This window comes from Haliaeetus albicilla, chromosome 8 (genome assembly GCF_947461875.1).
Source record: "Haliaeetus albicilla chromosome 8, bHalAlb1.1, whole genome shotgun sequence".
Taxonomy (NCBI): domain Eukaryota; kingdom Metazoa; phylum Chordata; class Aves; order Accipitriformes; family Accipitridae; genus Haliaeetus; species Haliaeetus albicilla.
The window spans coordinates 1,268,775-1,285,800 of record NC_091490.1 but is presented as its reverse complement, the minus strand read 5'-3'; the positions used below and the strand labels follow the sequence as shown (position 1 = coordinate 1,285,800).

The 17,026-nt window shown below is 46.6% G+C and overlaps 1 protein-coding gene across 1 annotated transcript; it reads right to left on the bottom strand.

The window, feature by feature from the left end:
- Positions 1–1,971: 1,971 nt before the first annotated feature.
- On the bottom strand, positions 1,972–14,786 carry PTGER3 (prostaglandin E receptor 3). Its single transcript, XM_069788398.1, has 2 exons — positions 13,881–14,786; positions 1,972–5,256 (listed from the first exon to the last, which is right to left on the bottom strand). Exons 1-2 carry the CDS (start codon positions 14,712–14,714, stop codon positions 4,969–4,971), a joined length of 1,122 nt encoding a protein of 373 aa, XP_069644499.1. The 5' UTR covers positions 14,715–14,786; the 3' UTR covers positions 1,972–4,968.
- Positions 14,787–17,026: the final 2,240 nt, after the last annotated feature.

Sequence of the window (17,026 nt, the reverse complement as noted above, 5' to 3'; positions counted from 1 at the left end):
TGCAGCAAACACATCCATTTCTGACAATTACTTTACGTGCAAGATTCGGGCCTCCTTTTACACGCTTGTTTTGCAAATAAACATCTTGGGTAATGCTGCAGCTGCGCAACCTGTTTGCTTTCAAACTCAGGCGCTCAGCGCGATAGCGATCAGCGCCGAGATCACCCATCGATGTGTTTAAGCCCATCTGCAAGAGTGCGAGCAGCAGGCGGTACGGCTGTCAGTCACTTTGGGATCGCAGGGTTGCTCCGGCTCTGCTAAGCCAGGCTGATGCATTGGTGCAGGAGGTGCTTGTTGTTGAGGCAAGGGGTGGCCCTGAAGGGAAGAAGCTGAAGACAAGGGCAGCAGACCCCCCCTGACACCTGGGGCTGGCAGACCATGGGTAGCAGATACCTTCATCTTCATCTAGATATCGCCCGATAGGACCCAACGTGGGGCCGCAGAGCAATGCACAATGCTGCAAAGTGGCCACAGCCCAAACCACCCTGCTCGGTACCGCCACGGCCTTGCACAGCTCTTCGGGTATGTCGCAAGAGGTGCTCTGGCCATAATTTGGTTTCGGTCTGTTTGGTACAAAGAGTGTCCCTTTTTATGCTGAAGCGTCCATGTGTGAAGTCGTTCACGCTCCCTTCTGGTCTCCAGAAGTGAAAGATTTCAACACGGCAATCACTGTCGATTGCCAGCTGCTCACCTGTGCACACCAATAGATAAAAATTAGGTGGCGGTCAGTATTTCCAGTTCTGCAGTGACATAGTGACGTGCTAGGTTGAGAAAATTTAAATAAAGGTGCTGCTGATGTTATTAGCTGCAGAGCACTGATTTCAAGGCTCGCATCAGCCTGTGACTGTTGACATTAACTCCAGCACCCGGCGGCTCAGGCTCTGCCCCAGCTGCAGGAGAGGTTTACAGGATCAACAGGCGTCTGCCCTGGGGCACCCACCCGTGGGCCACCTCAGCAAGTCCTTTGTGAAAGGACTTTTTGCAGGAGAACCTCCTTTCAGGACAGTAGCCAAGACAAGCTGTGATTTGAAAGATGAGCTTCCCTGCGTCTCTCTCCTCTGTATATCAGCCAGTCCGGCGGTACCACCGCACGGCAATCGCCATAAATCCATGGAGCAGTGAGGGAACGGGCAGGGCATATGAAATAAGGGAAAATTGCGTATAGTCATTTGCTGTTTCTCTTCTGAAGGTCATTTAACTCGGGAGAAATACATGGTGACATTGCACTGGCTTGCCGGAGGAGCACACCGAATTCTGTTGTGGTGGCGGGCTGGGTTTGCCCATCCTAACGATGCTTCCAGCACATTAGTGCAGTCGCTGCTCTTCTGTATAAATCTGCTTTAGAAGCTCAAAAAGTTTGTGTTAAAATTACAAAATGTAAAAAAAAAGGAAGTAAAATAACGTAAATAATGTAAAAAAAAGTGGGAACGCCCTTGGCGAGAGGGGCTGCGGATGGCTGAAACCACTTCAGACACTGAGCTGGGTCTCAGATTCGGGGGTGCCCGGAGTCCCGGTCCTGCGTGCTTTCCTCACCCCGCACTCGAGAGGCGTGAGCTTGGCGTACAGTGGGTGAGGAACCGCAAAGCCTGTACTGACACAGCAAACCCAATCAGCCTTCCTCAGCGGCGCAGCGCGCTTCCCGCAGGAGAAGGTCACTAGCTGGAAGACTGCGCAGATAAAATCTGATCTACGTAAACCTGTCAAGACCTGTTGGCTCCTATCAGCAGGTGGTGCTTTTGCAAAACTCAGTGTTTTATTGGAAGGCCCGTTACTAAACAATGCTTTACGCGTTAGGATCGACCGTTCTCCATCGCCTACCGCTTTTGTGCACAGCTCACCGGGAGCGGGCAGCGGGGAGGAAGGTGGGCGAGCACCCTGCGGCTCCGCTTCCACCCCCAGCTCTGTCCAGGCTGTTGGAAATTGCTGTGACATTGTGTCCCGGGCAAGAGGAATCAAGGAAACGGAGAGGGGTTTTTCTGCCGAACTTTAATTCTGACTGATACAACACACATTGATTTGGTACACAAACAAGCTAGGTTTTAAGGCAATGATCTCAACACCATTTTTCCATACACTACGGTTCCCATAACAACTTGGACAGAAGTACAACATATTAAAACCAGTATTAGAAATACTACTGTAGTGGAATTTAAATACATCACATAAAAGGCATCTTTAAAGAAATGCAGCAAAGATACACCTTCCCACTCAAACAAGTAAATGGGAAATAAAAGCTTTCATTTATGCTTAAGGTCTTTGAAGTCATTTTTGAAAGTGCGTTCCTCCAGCCATGTCCCGTTACAGCAGCCATGGCTGGCAAATAGTGCTTAAACTCCTTTTCTGTAAACAAATTAAAAGCAGACATTCTTTCCCATTTTCTGATATTTAAAGTAGCTTCTTCATATTACCGCACCCAAAGATGGACAGAACTGCCTTTTTCCAAATATAAAAGTGAGTGTCCTATTTCACTAAAAAAAGGCATGGCGTAACAAAATTATTTTAAGTGAACTGAAGTGAAACCGCCCCTGACACGTAAGAACAACAAGCCCATGTCCAGTTCCTCTAGAAATGCACAAGGGTCCCTTCCCACAGCCAATTTAAGGCAATGTCACGTTTGAGCCATTCTCTCATGACCACATATTTGATTGATCGTGTACAGGAAAAAACAGCACTCCCCTCTTGCCACTACAAAAAAGCTGATAAAAGGGGAATTGATTAACTCTTCCTTGCAGAACCTCTCCCTCGCTATCCCACTTAGGATCCCAGATAAGCTGTATGCTCTGTAAGTACTGCTGCTCAGAAATGTCTTGACAAAGAATGATTCAATCTAATTGTTAAGGTCATCCTGACATATTTTACCAGCGCCTGGGTTTGCTTATGTTTTTCAAAGCTAATGTACATAAACTGAACAATACAAATCCTCTGGACAGAAGAACAGGCTTTTTTTATTCCAAAATAATTTTTTTTAAAAAAAGTATGAATCCTGCAGGGCACTTTTTCAAAGAGAATAAGTAAAATTTTTATTTCACCGTGTTCCCCAAATTGCTGATTAGTAAATGAACTGGGGCTAGCAGCACCATCAACATGCAGGCACGTGCAATTGTCACGCTCAACACCGACTCAGGCACAGCGCAGCAGCTCGCGAGGGCCATGCGGCTCCCTCTGAGCATGGGGTCCCGCGGCCGGAAAGATGGTGTCAACTCGTAACTGAAAAGGGAATTTATTTCATTAAACTGAAGAAGATGATGAGTACTGATAAAAGAAAGGCAGTACCTTACAAAATGTGCCTCCGTGGTTTTAGGCTGGCTCTTGAATCAATGTTAAGACATTAGCTTTTAGGTTGCATGCGAACACCACCCAGATAAAACCAGATTTATGTAGACAGTGGCTTCTGCTGTCAGATTAATTATTTTTGTTTGACTCATACGAAGATAAGGAATTAGACAACACAGTAGCAGAACAAGAAAAGTGAGTAGCCAGTTTCTGTTTTGAGTAGTTACTTTTATAAACAAAGGAAGAGAAGTAAAAATAAAGGTTCTGTACAAGAAATACCTAGCAGATGCAGGATTAATTTGCCTTTAAGGCCCCTGAATTTGAGACTATATGGCACATACTATATGGTGTACAACTATATGATATATTGTATTTTATTGTATTTGCATCTAATTTCACCCAAGAGGCCACAAAACAGGAGATATTAGAGGCTGTTATCTACAAAATGGTGAAGAAAATGAGACAAAAACGTAGCCCTTTTAAAAATAAACTTTAGATGTGAGACAAACGGATTAGAACTCAGTTTTCTAATAAAACCTGAAAGTTACCTGGGGGAAAGATCTGACTAATGCACACACTTCTACCCACCTCTTTCAGTTCACTTTATTTAAAAAATTCCCAAAGCTGTTATATCTCTCAAATTTGTCTTTTTGGAGCAAAGAAAAAAGAAACTATTTTGGGGTACTATTTTGGCCACTTTGTAGGACATTTTAGTAATGAAGAAGTTTTGAGTGGCATGCCCATTACTTAAAAATCATTTGATGTTCCTTTTCTTCCTCGACATGTGCTTTTCCAAATAAAACAACTCATATGGAAAGAGTATTTTTGGCGTTGTAAACCTTTGCCATTAATCTACAAGAAGAAGAACATTTACTGTCTCTTACAACCTGTTTATCACTCTCTCCATCTGCTCAAAGTAGTTTTATAGTGTGCTTTGCAAACAGCAATTCTTGTTATGCCTGGGTATTTCACAGGCTGCTATTTAAAAAAATATCATAGATTTCTCACTTGTGCTGTTTGTTCCAATGCTACATCCTCCTCAGCAGATGAGCTTACTTTAGCATCCATGCAGAATGAGTATTTATCAGGACAAACCCATGTGTCATGAGACTCGTGCTACCTTCAGTTCTCGAAAGAGATGATGTACCATTGTTGCTACAACACAACCTTTTCAGTTTTAAGCCACTGACATCCAAATTAAGTCTCCTAATTTGGTCTTCCTTTAATTCCTATATTTTTTGCCCCTTTCTCCCCCTGTCCCTTCAAAAAAAAAAACCAGGAACTCTCTGAAGTAGATAATCTTAGTATTACAATATATATAGGAGTGGGTCTCTTCAGTAATTTAATCTGTTGAACCTGTTCCAAGTGTCCCCTGATAGGAAAACCACTTTTTCTACCTTAACCCACGAAAATTCTCTTCAAACTCTATTTTAGGCACAGGAAACGTCATGTTCTGCAGCTCAGTTATGAATGGCAATAACAACAAAATGTAGAAACAAACCCAATTCCGTCTTCCATATTTGAGAATTTTTGACACATTGGATAAATAAGTGTTTGGCACTGTAAGTCCACTCATTAATACCATTTTCAGCTATTTATGCAGCTGCTAACATGTTACAGATACCCCTATTCACAGTAAATTTTAAGAGTACTTGTTGGCAAAAGTAGTTTCCATGCAAATGGATCGATGCTCCTTCATGCTGTTGTCCGTCGGATTTCCTCTGACAAGGTGATTGATCTCTCTTTCCACTCATTGTTAGAGCACTTGGAGACAGCATTGGCTGCTTGACAGAACTTCTGGAGGAGGATCTTTCTGAGTAGCAGGTAAACCCATGGATCCAGTATCTGGTTTAGTGAGGCCAAACGCACAGCTGTCAAGAAGAAATTGCATTCTTTGTGCAGTTCTGAGCTTGGGGCTTCACCGGAGAATCCCTTGCAGCGTTCAAACGATGTGTGGCTGAAGATCATCTTCAACATCGTTATCTAAGGAAAGTTAGGAGGAGAAAGTGATATATGTTAGGAGACTGTTATCTGTGTATCACTATATGCAAATATCCCTAAAGACAAAATCCTGTCAAGTTTTTTTCCTCCCTCACCCAATTAAAACTGTGATCAGAACAAATAAGCATTGAGAGAGCAGCTCAGTTTGTGTGTGTGTGTAAAATGAGTGATAAACATCATACCTTTCAGCTATCAGTCAGACTGACTTACAGATCTCATGCTAAACCAAGGCAGCACATGCTGCTTCCCTGCTTGAGACACAACAGAAAGCTGTGTGCTAAATCCTAGAGGTTCAAGATGGCCTTGGCTAGGAAGGGAAATTACTGACCTTGCAAAATTGACTTAAAGGGATTCATTTTATCATTATCATATTATCACAATTACAAGGAAGAGCTGAATAACTCATGATGAGTAGAGCTCTTTGAAATCATGTTATGAACAGTAAAAGTCAGGAAAAAAGAATATCAAATACAAAAATGTCTTCTTATTTTAAAGCTAAGATGTTTTATTCTATGACTTCTAAATTTCAGAATTTGATTTTAAGGCAAACAATTCTGATTATGAACTGAGCCAAATTAAAAGTATTAATAAAGGTGTTTTGGGCTAGGAGTCAAGAAAACATTTTAAGTCAAAAGAAAAAAAAAATCTTTTTCTTTTGTCAAAAGCCACAGACTAAATTTTGCATTAACCTGACCTGTATTTCCTCCTTTCCCCCCTCAGTTCTTCTCCCCCAGTGATTATATGATATATTTAGGAATCTGTTTCCTACAGCATCCAAACTGGCATGACTGAGAGGCACTATTTACACTGCAAAATGTTTCACACAAGTAGAAGTTTCCGTAACTGATGTCTCCCATACCTCACAGCACAGATCAGCAAGCTCTGGCCTGGGAGCCAAAAGCAACAAGCCGGTTGATTTTGGGGGGATTAAATGCCATCAGGCATGGCAGCATCTCGATTTGCAATACTAGTTATGCAGCATAGGGCTATGGGGGTCCTGCCAGGTATTACATGCATGGCACATGTCAGAACATAAGCACTGGTCAGCAATAGTCACTCATTTATTCTGAAAAGCCAAAGAAGAGGCAGCTTTGATTAATACTTTCACCCCAAAATCTGTACTTTAAGGTAATTTTATGACTCGTATTTCAACGTGTCAGCGAAGATATCTGCTGTTGGTAGGGTACAGGCAGCAGAGAGGATCCATTTTTCTTACGGGTTGCCAGAAGGCTTACAATCTTTAAAAGACTTATAAACTGAAGACTGCACTATAATGATTCAATCAAGTAAAATAACTATACTTTGTACAAGTAAAATAACTATACTTTGTGCATCCTCATTTCCCAAATTAAGACGTCAACTTGTTATCAGGCTGCGGCTTATTCAGGTAAAAATGGTGAGAAGCTTTTTTTGTTTGGGTTTTTTTTAAAGCTGGTGAGAGAGCTCACCAGAGCTGGCGTAGTTATGCTCTCACATACTAATACATAACCATGGGAAATATGAATCACATTTTGAGAGATGTCAGATAGATATAATTTTCTATGGTTTAGTCAGTGCCAGTGAAGTTTTCTGTACCATCTACAGCTGCTTAAAAATATATCACTTCAGAGGCTTTTAGTTGCCTCTCTACAGATAAGCTACATTAGATTTTGTACTGCGATGTTTCTTCCAGGAGCCCATAAACACGGGGATCGAAATGGCTTCTGAGCGGGCGCTTGCCATGCAACTCGCTGCCAAACGACGTGTGTGTCAGCTGTATAATGGGGAAAATACCCGTGCTCTTACACCTGGCTGTGATGCACAACGAAGCTTTAGAGCAAGGAAAAAAGCAGAGCTGATGTGAGGACGGGGCATGCTTCCCAGTGTACGTCAGGTAACAAGCTGGGTACCGGCTCCTACCACGGACCGAAGTGTGGCAGTGCCAAGTGACCTGACGCTTGGGAAGCCAGGGGTAGGGCCCATGTGCCGCGCTCCGTGCTCCGAGGACAGCGCTACTGAACACCTAACTTTTCCTCGACAGGTCCCTTCTTTGCGTGCAAAGCTCTCCTGGCCATGACTGGAAGACTTTTGACTGTCAGAATTTACTGTCTGGAAATCCTGTGGAACTGAGATGCAGTAGGTCTGCACATTTTGATATGTCTACTGTGTATGTCAAGGAGATGGATACCCATGCACAACGGCTCTGATGCACACCTAATTCACTGTCTTTGCAAAGGTGGGGTGTACCATACACTAAATAAACTGGCAGCCAGTCCTGAAAACGCAGGGAACAGCCTGAGGGACAAGACTCGCAGTCAGTCATTCACATCATCGTGACTTCAGCCTTTTGAAAGAACCAACACAATCCGCACCAGCAGCACCGCAAGCTGAGTGATCCCAGCCAAGGTTTTCCCACTGAAGGCTGTCTTCAGAGAGGAGTGTCACCCAGAAAGGTCACATCTGGACTGCTGCTGTCCCCATAAACTGGGACAGTCAGAGCGAGAGTGACCAGGAGCAGAGGCTACGGGGGAGGATTTTTCCATTCAAAGGGATATTCTGGGTGCCAGATCAATAACCATGTGTTGACCTTGGAAAGACTTAGATGACTTTGGAAGGCAGGGCAGCTCGGACAGCAAAGTAGAATTGTTTTTGTTTCTTTAAATAGAAGCAGTTGAGGATTCCATCTACTACATTTAATTTAAATAAAAGTGAAAATAAGTAGCCATTGGTAGAGCTTTTTAAAAATACAGAGAGATACAGACCCGGAACACATCAAACCGCCACTTGCGCACCAGACCCACACAATGGCAATCCTAACACTTTCTCTGCCACCTCCGTCTGTTTAGGACACTGTCGCTGTCACAGCTCGGTCCACGCTGCCTGCAGTATCTGCCTCCTGTGCCCACCAGAGTCCAGCACAACCCACTTCCTGACGGGGACCGCAGCATTACTATCCCATAAAGAGTAGCAGTAGAGAGTATGTAAATATGCTGTGCCCACGTTACAGCCAACGGAAACCACACCGCATTTGTCATTCCCAGTATTCAGATTACTTTCTCCCAGATCAGATCTTCTAGCTCTTCCTTTGGGAACTCTGCAATGACCCTTGTTTTGCAGACCTTGTTGTCTTGCTCTTTTGTTAGTGAACCCATGGAGCTACAAAAATATCAGGCCAATAAAATACATTTCCCAAGAAGACAACTGCTGCTTATTTTTGGTGTTATTACGTAATATTCCTTTACTGGAATACTTGTTGGACCAACAATTGCTCTACTGGAAATTTTATTTGTTTGATATCCTTAGAGGTTGTTTATCATGGCCTCTACTGGTCTTCTAAATGAATTAAAAGAAAGACTGCAAAAGGTAGAGGAACAACATCAGGTGGAATAAAGTCAATGGAACTACACAATTTATGCAAATAACAAATTTGGCTCAAAATGCATATAATAATATAGCTGATAATTGTATTTATTCAATCTGAGTAGATATAACTTTGCTGTTATCACTGGATGTAGTTTTATAATAACATTAAACCTCCACTGCTCTGGTTTTCAAACTTAGAACAAAGACAAGATGCATTTTGTGAGATATCTTTACAGCGTTTTGAATAAAGTTGGATTGTAGTACACAAGAACTTTTCACGGTTGTTTCATGGGCTCCCCAGCTGGCAACCATCACTGTGATATATTGCCACCAGCTTAACTTTACATCGGCAGTCTGTGTTACCTCAGGGAGTCCCAGGCAGCTTACTATTAAATTGCAATAAGTTTAGAATGAACTTCCATTGTAGTTAGGGGGAAAAAATAGGAAAAAAAAAAGAGACAAAAACTTTCCCAAAGATATTTTTCCAGTTTTAGAAACTATGTTGGAAACTGCTGCTATCTGCAGTAAAAGATGGAGAATAAAACAGTTGATGTGCTTAAAGGGGCACATTTTTCAGCCAAGCACAAGCCGAGTAGCTGGTCTGGAATGCAGGGTAAGAATCTGATGGGAAATTCCTGGTCCCAAACTGCAAAATCTTTTCTTGAGATAGCTTCCAAAAAAACCCCCATGTTTTCTATGCATCATGAAGACAGGAGGATTCATCCTCTTACACTGTTTCTCCTCTCCCATTAGCCCTAACCTGTTGCTTAAACAATTCTGTCACACATAAAGAAGCAAGCCGTGGGAGGAAGAGAGGGTTCTCCTGATGAGATACAAATAGCAGCTGTCGTGAGTAAACCATGGAAAGCCACGATGGACAGGGTATGATTTTCCCTTGTGGTGACTAACAATACCTATAGTCATGTACCATCTTGTTTTAAAACCAAAATTGTAATTTTGTTTCATTAAATTTTTAGTACTCTTCTGCTGCCTCTGCTGAAGCTGAGGCAGAATGAAAGACTTTAGTTTGAGCAGGCCAACTGCCAAGACAGACTCTGCCTGTGGACCCTTGAAAGAGAACTTCCCATTGCCTAGCATGGACATGGATTTCTTTTTTGAAGTAGAAATACTGCCTGTCGCAGGCAAAGCTAAGACACGTCCAGCCAAGTAGACTACAGAAGGGCATGTTTGGCATCCACACCACTCTAACCTCGGTTCACCCCTCACTGTAGCTGCTCATCCATCAGATTGACAGTAACCCAGAAAGGATCTAAGTTATATGGCATCTGATGACCTATCTTTATTAGCAACCTTCTTGCAGGAGGGCAACCCAACACCTCCCGGTGTGCCGGGACCACAGACGTACCAACATGTCCTGGGAAGAACTGCTTCTCGGAGCCGGCTCCGCGTTGAGGCCGTGCTGCTTTCTGTGGGGCAGCACCGCACAGCTGGCACGAGCAACCTCAAGCAAATCACTTCTTTGTTTCTCAGAAACATGTGATAGTGAAATCATTTACAATCCTCTTGGAGAATTACTGGAGGAGGCTGAGGATTTTCATAAGAACATGTTTGCAGGATAGTGATGCAGGGAATCGTGACAAGGTCCCACCAAAGTCTAGCGGGATTCCAACAAATGTGCTCTAATTTCTACCATTCGGTTGTGACCTCATCTAGACAAATACAGTCCAGGAAAATCCAGTCTTTTGGCCAAACTGAAATGATCAGTACGCTGGGGCAGTTTTGAAACAGGTGGCTATTTCAGCCTCAGGTGGAAGTGGAGCATTAGCGAGAAGAGTTACTGACTCATAGAAAAGGAGACATCTAGTTTCCTTGCAGCTCAGGGATATCGCTGTCTTTTTTTCTCTCTAAGTAAACGTGCTTTCCATAACTATGTTTTGCACATCTAAAAATATTACAAAATAATATATTTTTAATAAAAATACCTGTAAAGGAGAATGTATTTAATTTCTGTCTGACAGGAGGGTTAAGGAGAAGAAGTATTTTAAAAGGAAAAGCAGCAGAATACTTGAGCATTTTGGCTTTAAATAGTCTTGAAACAACTCTGTGAGTGAATAGTTTTGTAGCCTGGAGCTCTAAAAGAATTATTATGAGAATTCCAGTCTGTACTGCACCAATGTTTCTGTGCAATCAAAGAATAGCTTCCTCTGTTTTACCTCAGACTCACTTCAATCTGCTGTCAGCTTAGGTCAATGGTTATGCTCCACAGTTGAGCACCAAAATAAATAGATTAGCATGAACTGGAAACCGCTTACAATAAAGCAGTATCTTACTTAAGTGGAGTGTTTTCCCAGGTTCTCCATACTGAATTCAAGTCAGAACCTGAGTGCACGACAAAAGGAGACAACGCCTGCATTATATATGCACTTCTACTCTTCTACCAAATCCAGCACAAATCAAGAGAAGACGGGACACTTCATTAAGCTGTTAAGAGCATAGCCACTATCATCAGAAGTTTCACTTTTCTGTTTAATCACATTTGATTTTGTCATTTTCATCAACAGATCAAGTCTAAAAATACTGTCTGGGTAAAAGGGCATTGTTTACCTAATAGAAATAGTTGTCAGAATCCGTTAATTCTCAGTTCTAAAACTCAGACTTCTTTTTTCAAAAAAACAAAAATCTCATCTGAAAATCCCTGGATTCCTGTTTCAACTAAATTTCTTACAACTGCCAAATGATGCAGCTATAGGTTAAATGAGTTCTACTATCTGGCTTTCACTGAAAATGCACTTGCATTACCCCAGGGTCACTCTTCCTAAAATCTGGCCTCTTATTCCTAAATCACACTTTGTAGTTGTACAGAAAAAGTTGAAGTGTATGTATAAAAATGCTTCTGTGGTCATGACTCTTGTTTTTGAGAATATGAAGACTGGAGAATATGCTGACTAGACAGAGAAATTTTGCAGAACTCCACAGAACAAGTGATATGCTTTCACATGTTGCTGCCGCACTGTTTACAAATTCACTCTGGCTTACGGCTGTGTCACCCAGTGGGGCAGCAGTCCTCCACATGATCGTAAAACACACACAAAGCATTGCCAACCAGTAGCTCTTCAACTGGCCCTGCCTTTGACTCGGAGCATCAGGCTCCTCGCCAAGGAGTCAGTTCACCTTCCACGGCCAAAACTCCGAGAAGCCTTGCTCTCTCTTACCAGCTCCCTGAGCGTTTTCTGGAGGTCTCAGCATTGTTTACAACAGGCTTTCTGACCCAGGCTCTGCTCTGTTAACTCATCCCAGTAACACTTCCCACAGATCCATTCAGTAGAGCAGGGGGCAGCTGTATCGATTTGACTTCTGGCTGTTAAACCTGCAAAAATGCCACAGGAAGCAAACCACCAAGGGGAATCCCTGCATCCTCACTGATTTTTCCGAGTACTCAGGTTCTGAAGGAAGAGAAAAAGTGTCCCTCATCTCGGGGATTTTCTCTCGATGCTACAAGGCTGGTTAAACCCTCAGGTGCAACAGCTCCATGGCCCCCATGGAGCTGGTCGGGGGAGCAGCATGGGTCCTGCCGGCTTGGCTGCAGAGGGCAGAACCTGCGCCCAACGGAAAGGCTACAAAAGCAAGGGCTGAGAAGCAAACATACTTCCTTCATTTAATAAATGCCTTCTAATTTTTTCACGTTTAATTATGGACAAGCGTGCAACAGTTAACTTCTGTAAAATAAAGAAATCCTAGTGTCTCCCCTTGGGACTCAACTGGAGACGTCAGCGGGACGGCAGGATGTGCCACAGCGATGTTAACGGCTAGCCAAGGTGGCTGGGACTGCGGGCAATCAATGCACGGAGACACGGGAACAGTGACGGGGCAGTCTCCTGGTTTAACTTACCAAATCTAACGTTCCTTGGCGTTTGAGGAGCAGAACGTTATTCTCTGCTCTCAAGTTCTCACTAAATTTTCAGTGTGGTTTCATATTTTACTTTTGTCACAAGCTGTTAATGATCTCCAGAAAGCTAACTTACAGCCTCTGATTTATTTTGGGGCTGGGTTATTTTGGAGATTTGATGGATTTTAATTAATTTACAAGGATAACATTGCTAAATTAATTTGTTTTCTATTTTTACCTCATCCCCATCAGCCGTTAGCTTTGTCAGCCATTCCTCTTGTCACACCCCCATTTACGAGAGCTCAAGTTCTCTGTGCACAGAGGGAAGAAAAATCCTTCTCCAGCCAAAAAGCACCTTTCATAAAACTTCAAAATCACCATAGCTAGCTTCAGCCCTTTCCTGCTTATGGATCCCAAGTACAAACTTTCCAAAAATCATTCTATCTTCTGACAGCAGAATACGCTGGCCTTTTTAGATGGGGTAGTGCCCTTGTCCCACATGGCAGAAGGAGATGTGGATTCAGCCTCCTCCACTTCTACATCATGAGGAGGGGTTTACCCCAGTTTGACAAGAAAGAAAGGGCCTAAGTGAGGAATGACAAAATGGTAGAAAGAAATGCAAGGGTCCTTTAAAAAGCCAGAAACAAAACCCCTAGAATGCTGCCGTAAATACGGTACAGCGAGCAATCTGCTGAAAACCAGAAGGCACTCGCGAAGCCTCAAGTCATACCTTTCCTCATAAAGCACTGAAGTAAGTTTTGCTGCAAGGTGAGGGCAAGTAAAAACCCGTAAAGGGCTGTCTCCCATGAGCAGAGGGCTCCATCACAGCAGGGTCTCGATAAACTTCCTCGCAGGTTCCCCCACACAAGGAACAAGCAGGTTCTGGTTCCCCTTGTCCCCTCCGGTGCTGTCGAGCAGGTACGCCGTGCCGGGCAGGAGCAGAGCGCGCCCTCCCTGCCGCTGGAGCCCGCAGCCGGCCCCAGCTGCTCCCGCTCCCCCCTCCATCTGCCCGTGGCTCCGTGCCACGAGCAGCGCCGACTCCAGCCTCCCGCTCCCAGACCCAGGGTCTCCTCACGTCCTGCCCTTCCCCTCTGTACAAGACCCTCGTTGTCCTCAGGGTCCCTCCTTACGACTCCAGTTCCTCCGCCTTTATTTTTTCCAACTGTGCTGCGCTTGGGCTACCCTCTCCCAGCCTTCTCTCCTACCGGCTTTCCACACCCGACACCCCCCAGGCTCCGTCCCTGTCCCTGCCTTCTCTCCTCAGAGGCCGCTCACGGCCATACTGCCCGTGAGGAACCTCAACCACCGCAGCCTCCCACCCTGCCCAGGCCGGCGGCTCTCTCTCCGGGGGGGACCATCCTGCCTCCTGCCCGAAGGGAGGGAGGGAGGAAGCCTGGGGGGCGGCAAGGCGACCTACCAGCAGCGGTGACCAGCAGGCCGAAAGGACACACATGATCCCCAAGAGCTGGATCAGTGTCTCCGTGGCGATTCGCCCCCACTGCTTGCTGGAGCGGGACGCGGTCGCTTTGGTCCGACAACGAGACACCAAGGCCTCGATGGTGGCCAGGTTGCAGGCCACCGTCACCACGAGGGAGAGGAGCCCCAGGACGGCGAAGGTGGAGGCGAAGAAGAGGCTGCCGGTGAGCTGGCTGTCGCCGGTGCCGATGAAGCACCAGGTGCCGGGCCACTGCAGCGTGTACTGGCCCAGGCCGGCGACGGGCAGGAGGGCGAAGGCGAAGACGGCCAGCCAGATGCCGAGCAGCACCGCCTTCGTCACCCGCGTCTTCATGTGGCTGGCGTACCAGTGGGGCGCCCGGATGGCCAGCGTCCTCTCCACGGCCATGGCGCTGGCGATGAAGAGCGGGCAGAGGCCGAAGAAGGTCATGCTGAAGCCGAAGAAGGCGCAGAGGTGGCCCGAGGGGTCGACGGCGTCCCAGGCGCGGTCGGACAGGTAGACGGAGATGACGATGGGGCTGGTCAGCAGCTGCCCCAGCAGGTCGGTGAGCGCCAGGGAGCCGATGCACAGCAGGAAGGATCGCTTCCGCCGGCTCTCCTTGGCCCGGTAGCTGCGGGAGACCAGCAGCATGGCCAGGGCATTGCCCACGACGCCGGTGATCATCATGGTCAGCGGGAACGCCACCGAGACGGCGCTGCAGCCCTCCGCCGCCCGCCCCGTCCCGTTGTCCCGCTGCCCCATGGCGCCGGCCTCGGTGCCGTTGGGCTCGTCCCGGCACTGCGGCCAGCGGCGCATCCCGGCGGACTACGGCGGCGGCGGCGGCGCGGAGCCGAGCGGCCGGCCCATGGCGGTGAGGAGCGCGGAGGCGAGGCGAGGCGCGGCCGGCAGCCGCTATAAGGCGGGCGGGCGGGCGGGAGGGGGACGGCCCTTCCCGCCCTGAGGGGAACGGGGAGGCGGCGCGGCGCGGCCCCGCCGCCCTCAGCCAGCCGCGGGGCTGGGGAACGCTGCCGTGCCTCAGGACGGGCCCGGCGGGGATGGCTCCCTCAGGGAGACGGGACCGGGGGCTGCCGGCCGGCCCCCCCAGCGCGATGGCGGCGGCGGGCGCTGGCCGAGCCGGTCCGTGAGCTCTGCTGCCCCCGGGCGGCACCGGGGCCGTCGCCGCCCCCCGGCCCCGGGTGTCCCGCTGGAAGCTGAACCGCTGCCGAGCCGTGAGGTGACGGGGCGGCCGCGGCCCGCGGAATGCCGGCGGCCTTGCGCGGCGGCTGCGGCCGCCTTCCTCGTACCCTGAGGGGGCAACGCGGGCGGCGGCTGCTCTCTTTTCCTCCTTTCTTCTCCCGCCCTGTTTTAACTCCCAGGGCTGAGTTTTAGCACGGTTCAGGCTCAACCGAGCGGTGTCTCTGACCTCGGGCAGAAACTGGCTTGGTTAATCGGGAATAAATAAACGACACCCCCCCCCCCCCCCCCCCCCCAGGTGTTAGGGGAGAGAGCTCCTGAGCAGCCACGACACCCACCGCACCGGAGCACCTTCAGCCTTGTGCCATTCCCACGACACCCGCCGCACCGGAGCACCTTCAGCCTTGTGCCATTCCCATGTCCTCACCGTCTCGGGAGTCTGGTGGGACCCGGCTTTGCCACCGGCACAGGTAACGACGACTCCGAGAACCCACGCCAATTATCATTACAAATCCTTGTTCCGTGTTACAATTAATTTCTTTGCTTATGAGCAGGAACTTCCTGGCTTGCTCTAGGTAGTCAGCTACCGCTAGGGATTTAAGTCGTTTTTCCTGTGAAGGCAGAGTTAACAGTTTTAAGAAGTTTTAACCGTTTTATGGGTTGAAAGCGCTATTAACAAAGTCTAGTTTAAAATGCTGCCCTGCTCAGGTTTTACTTTGTATGACTGAGCGTGCGCACGCTACATCATGCAATGGAAAAAGCCACATTTCTCATAATTAAGAACCATAGTAGAAGTTACGGCCTGCTTTATAAATTATTGAGCTGTGGCTTCTTTGTTAATGCTCAGCTTTCTAGAACACGTACAACAACCTGTCCTTAAACAAAGCAATCCAGACTTTAACCTTGCAGATGTACAGCAGGATGCCATTTGCGGAGAAAGTCCACTGCTGGGAACAATATTCACGCCAAACTCAGATGTACACAGCTTAAAGTAGAAAGTCTGGAAAGTGTGAGGGGAAAATATCCCTTCCTCTCCTCCCCCCCCCCCCCTTTCCAATTCTGACATTGAGTCGTTGATTTGGAGCTACTGTGAGTTGAGCACGCATCTTCTGTGCCCCCCCTCTGCCATTTGGAAGATCTGTGTGCCATCATTTTGTACTGTGCTTGATATTTGTGCCTCACAGTTTTTCAGCGGGAATGTTCCCTGTTAGCTTGGTTGTGGGTTATTTCTGGATGGGGTCCATAACCAGCCTATGAGAGAAAGCATCAATTTATTAGTTCCATTTTCCAAACGAAGTACGAAGCAGTCTACCGGCTTTTTTTTTCTTAAATGCATGTGTAAGCAACCTCTTTTTCCAATAAAAAGACTACTCATTTTGATAATGGGAGGACAGGTAAAGTTAGCAAATTGCGCAGGACTTTGCTCAAAGCTGTCATCATAATTGAACTGTCACAGGAGCATTACTCCCTCCTGTTGCTCCCTTGCCCAAATTTTGCAAAAGATTGCACAAATATCTATACTTTCATACTTTAAAAAAAAAACAAACAAAAACCCAGACCAAAACAAACACCCTATTAGCTCATGTTATTTCTGAATAAAGAACAGAAACCTCCTTTTTGTTAAAGGAATTCTAGACAGAAAATTCTATAGCCAGTGATACATTTTGATTAATGCTCCAAGAACAAACTACAGAATCATTTAGAAACAGTAGCTGGAGTTTCTTCCCCAAAAGTCTGTGAAAGCTACAGCGTAGGGACTCAAGCAGAGGTAGCATCCCTAGCAGGGAAACTCCTCAAACAGGAAATAATTGTAAAGACAGGCTGATCCTCAGGTGTTGCCACTGACTGAGAAGAGTGAAGGAAGCGTTACCAGGACTGGAGGGGATGTGCGACAAGCCTGCCCCTTAAAACTTCCACCAGCTTCAGTCAAACCC

Coding starts and splice junctions, on each gene's coding strand:
- PTGER3 (XM_069788398.1), bottom strand. CDS start 14,714: ATGCGCCGCTGGCCGCAGTGCCGGGACGAGCCCAACGGCACCGAGGCC. Junction 5,257..13,880: donor CCTGCTGGTCACCGCTGCTG/GTAGGTCGCCTT, acceptor AACTTTCCTTAG/ATAACGATGTTGAAGATGAT.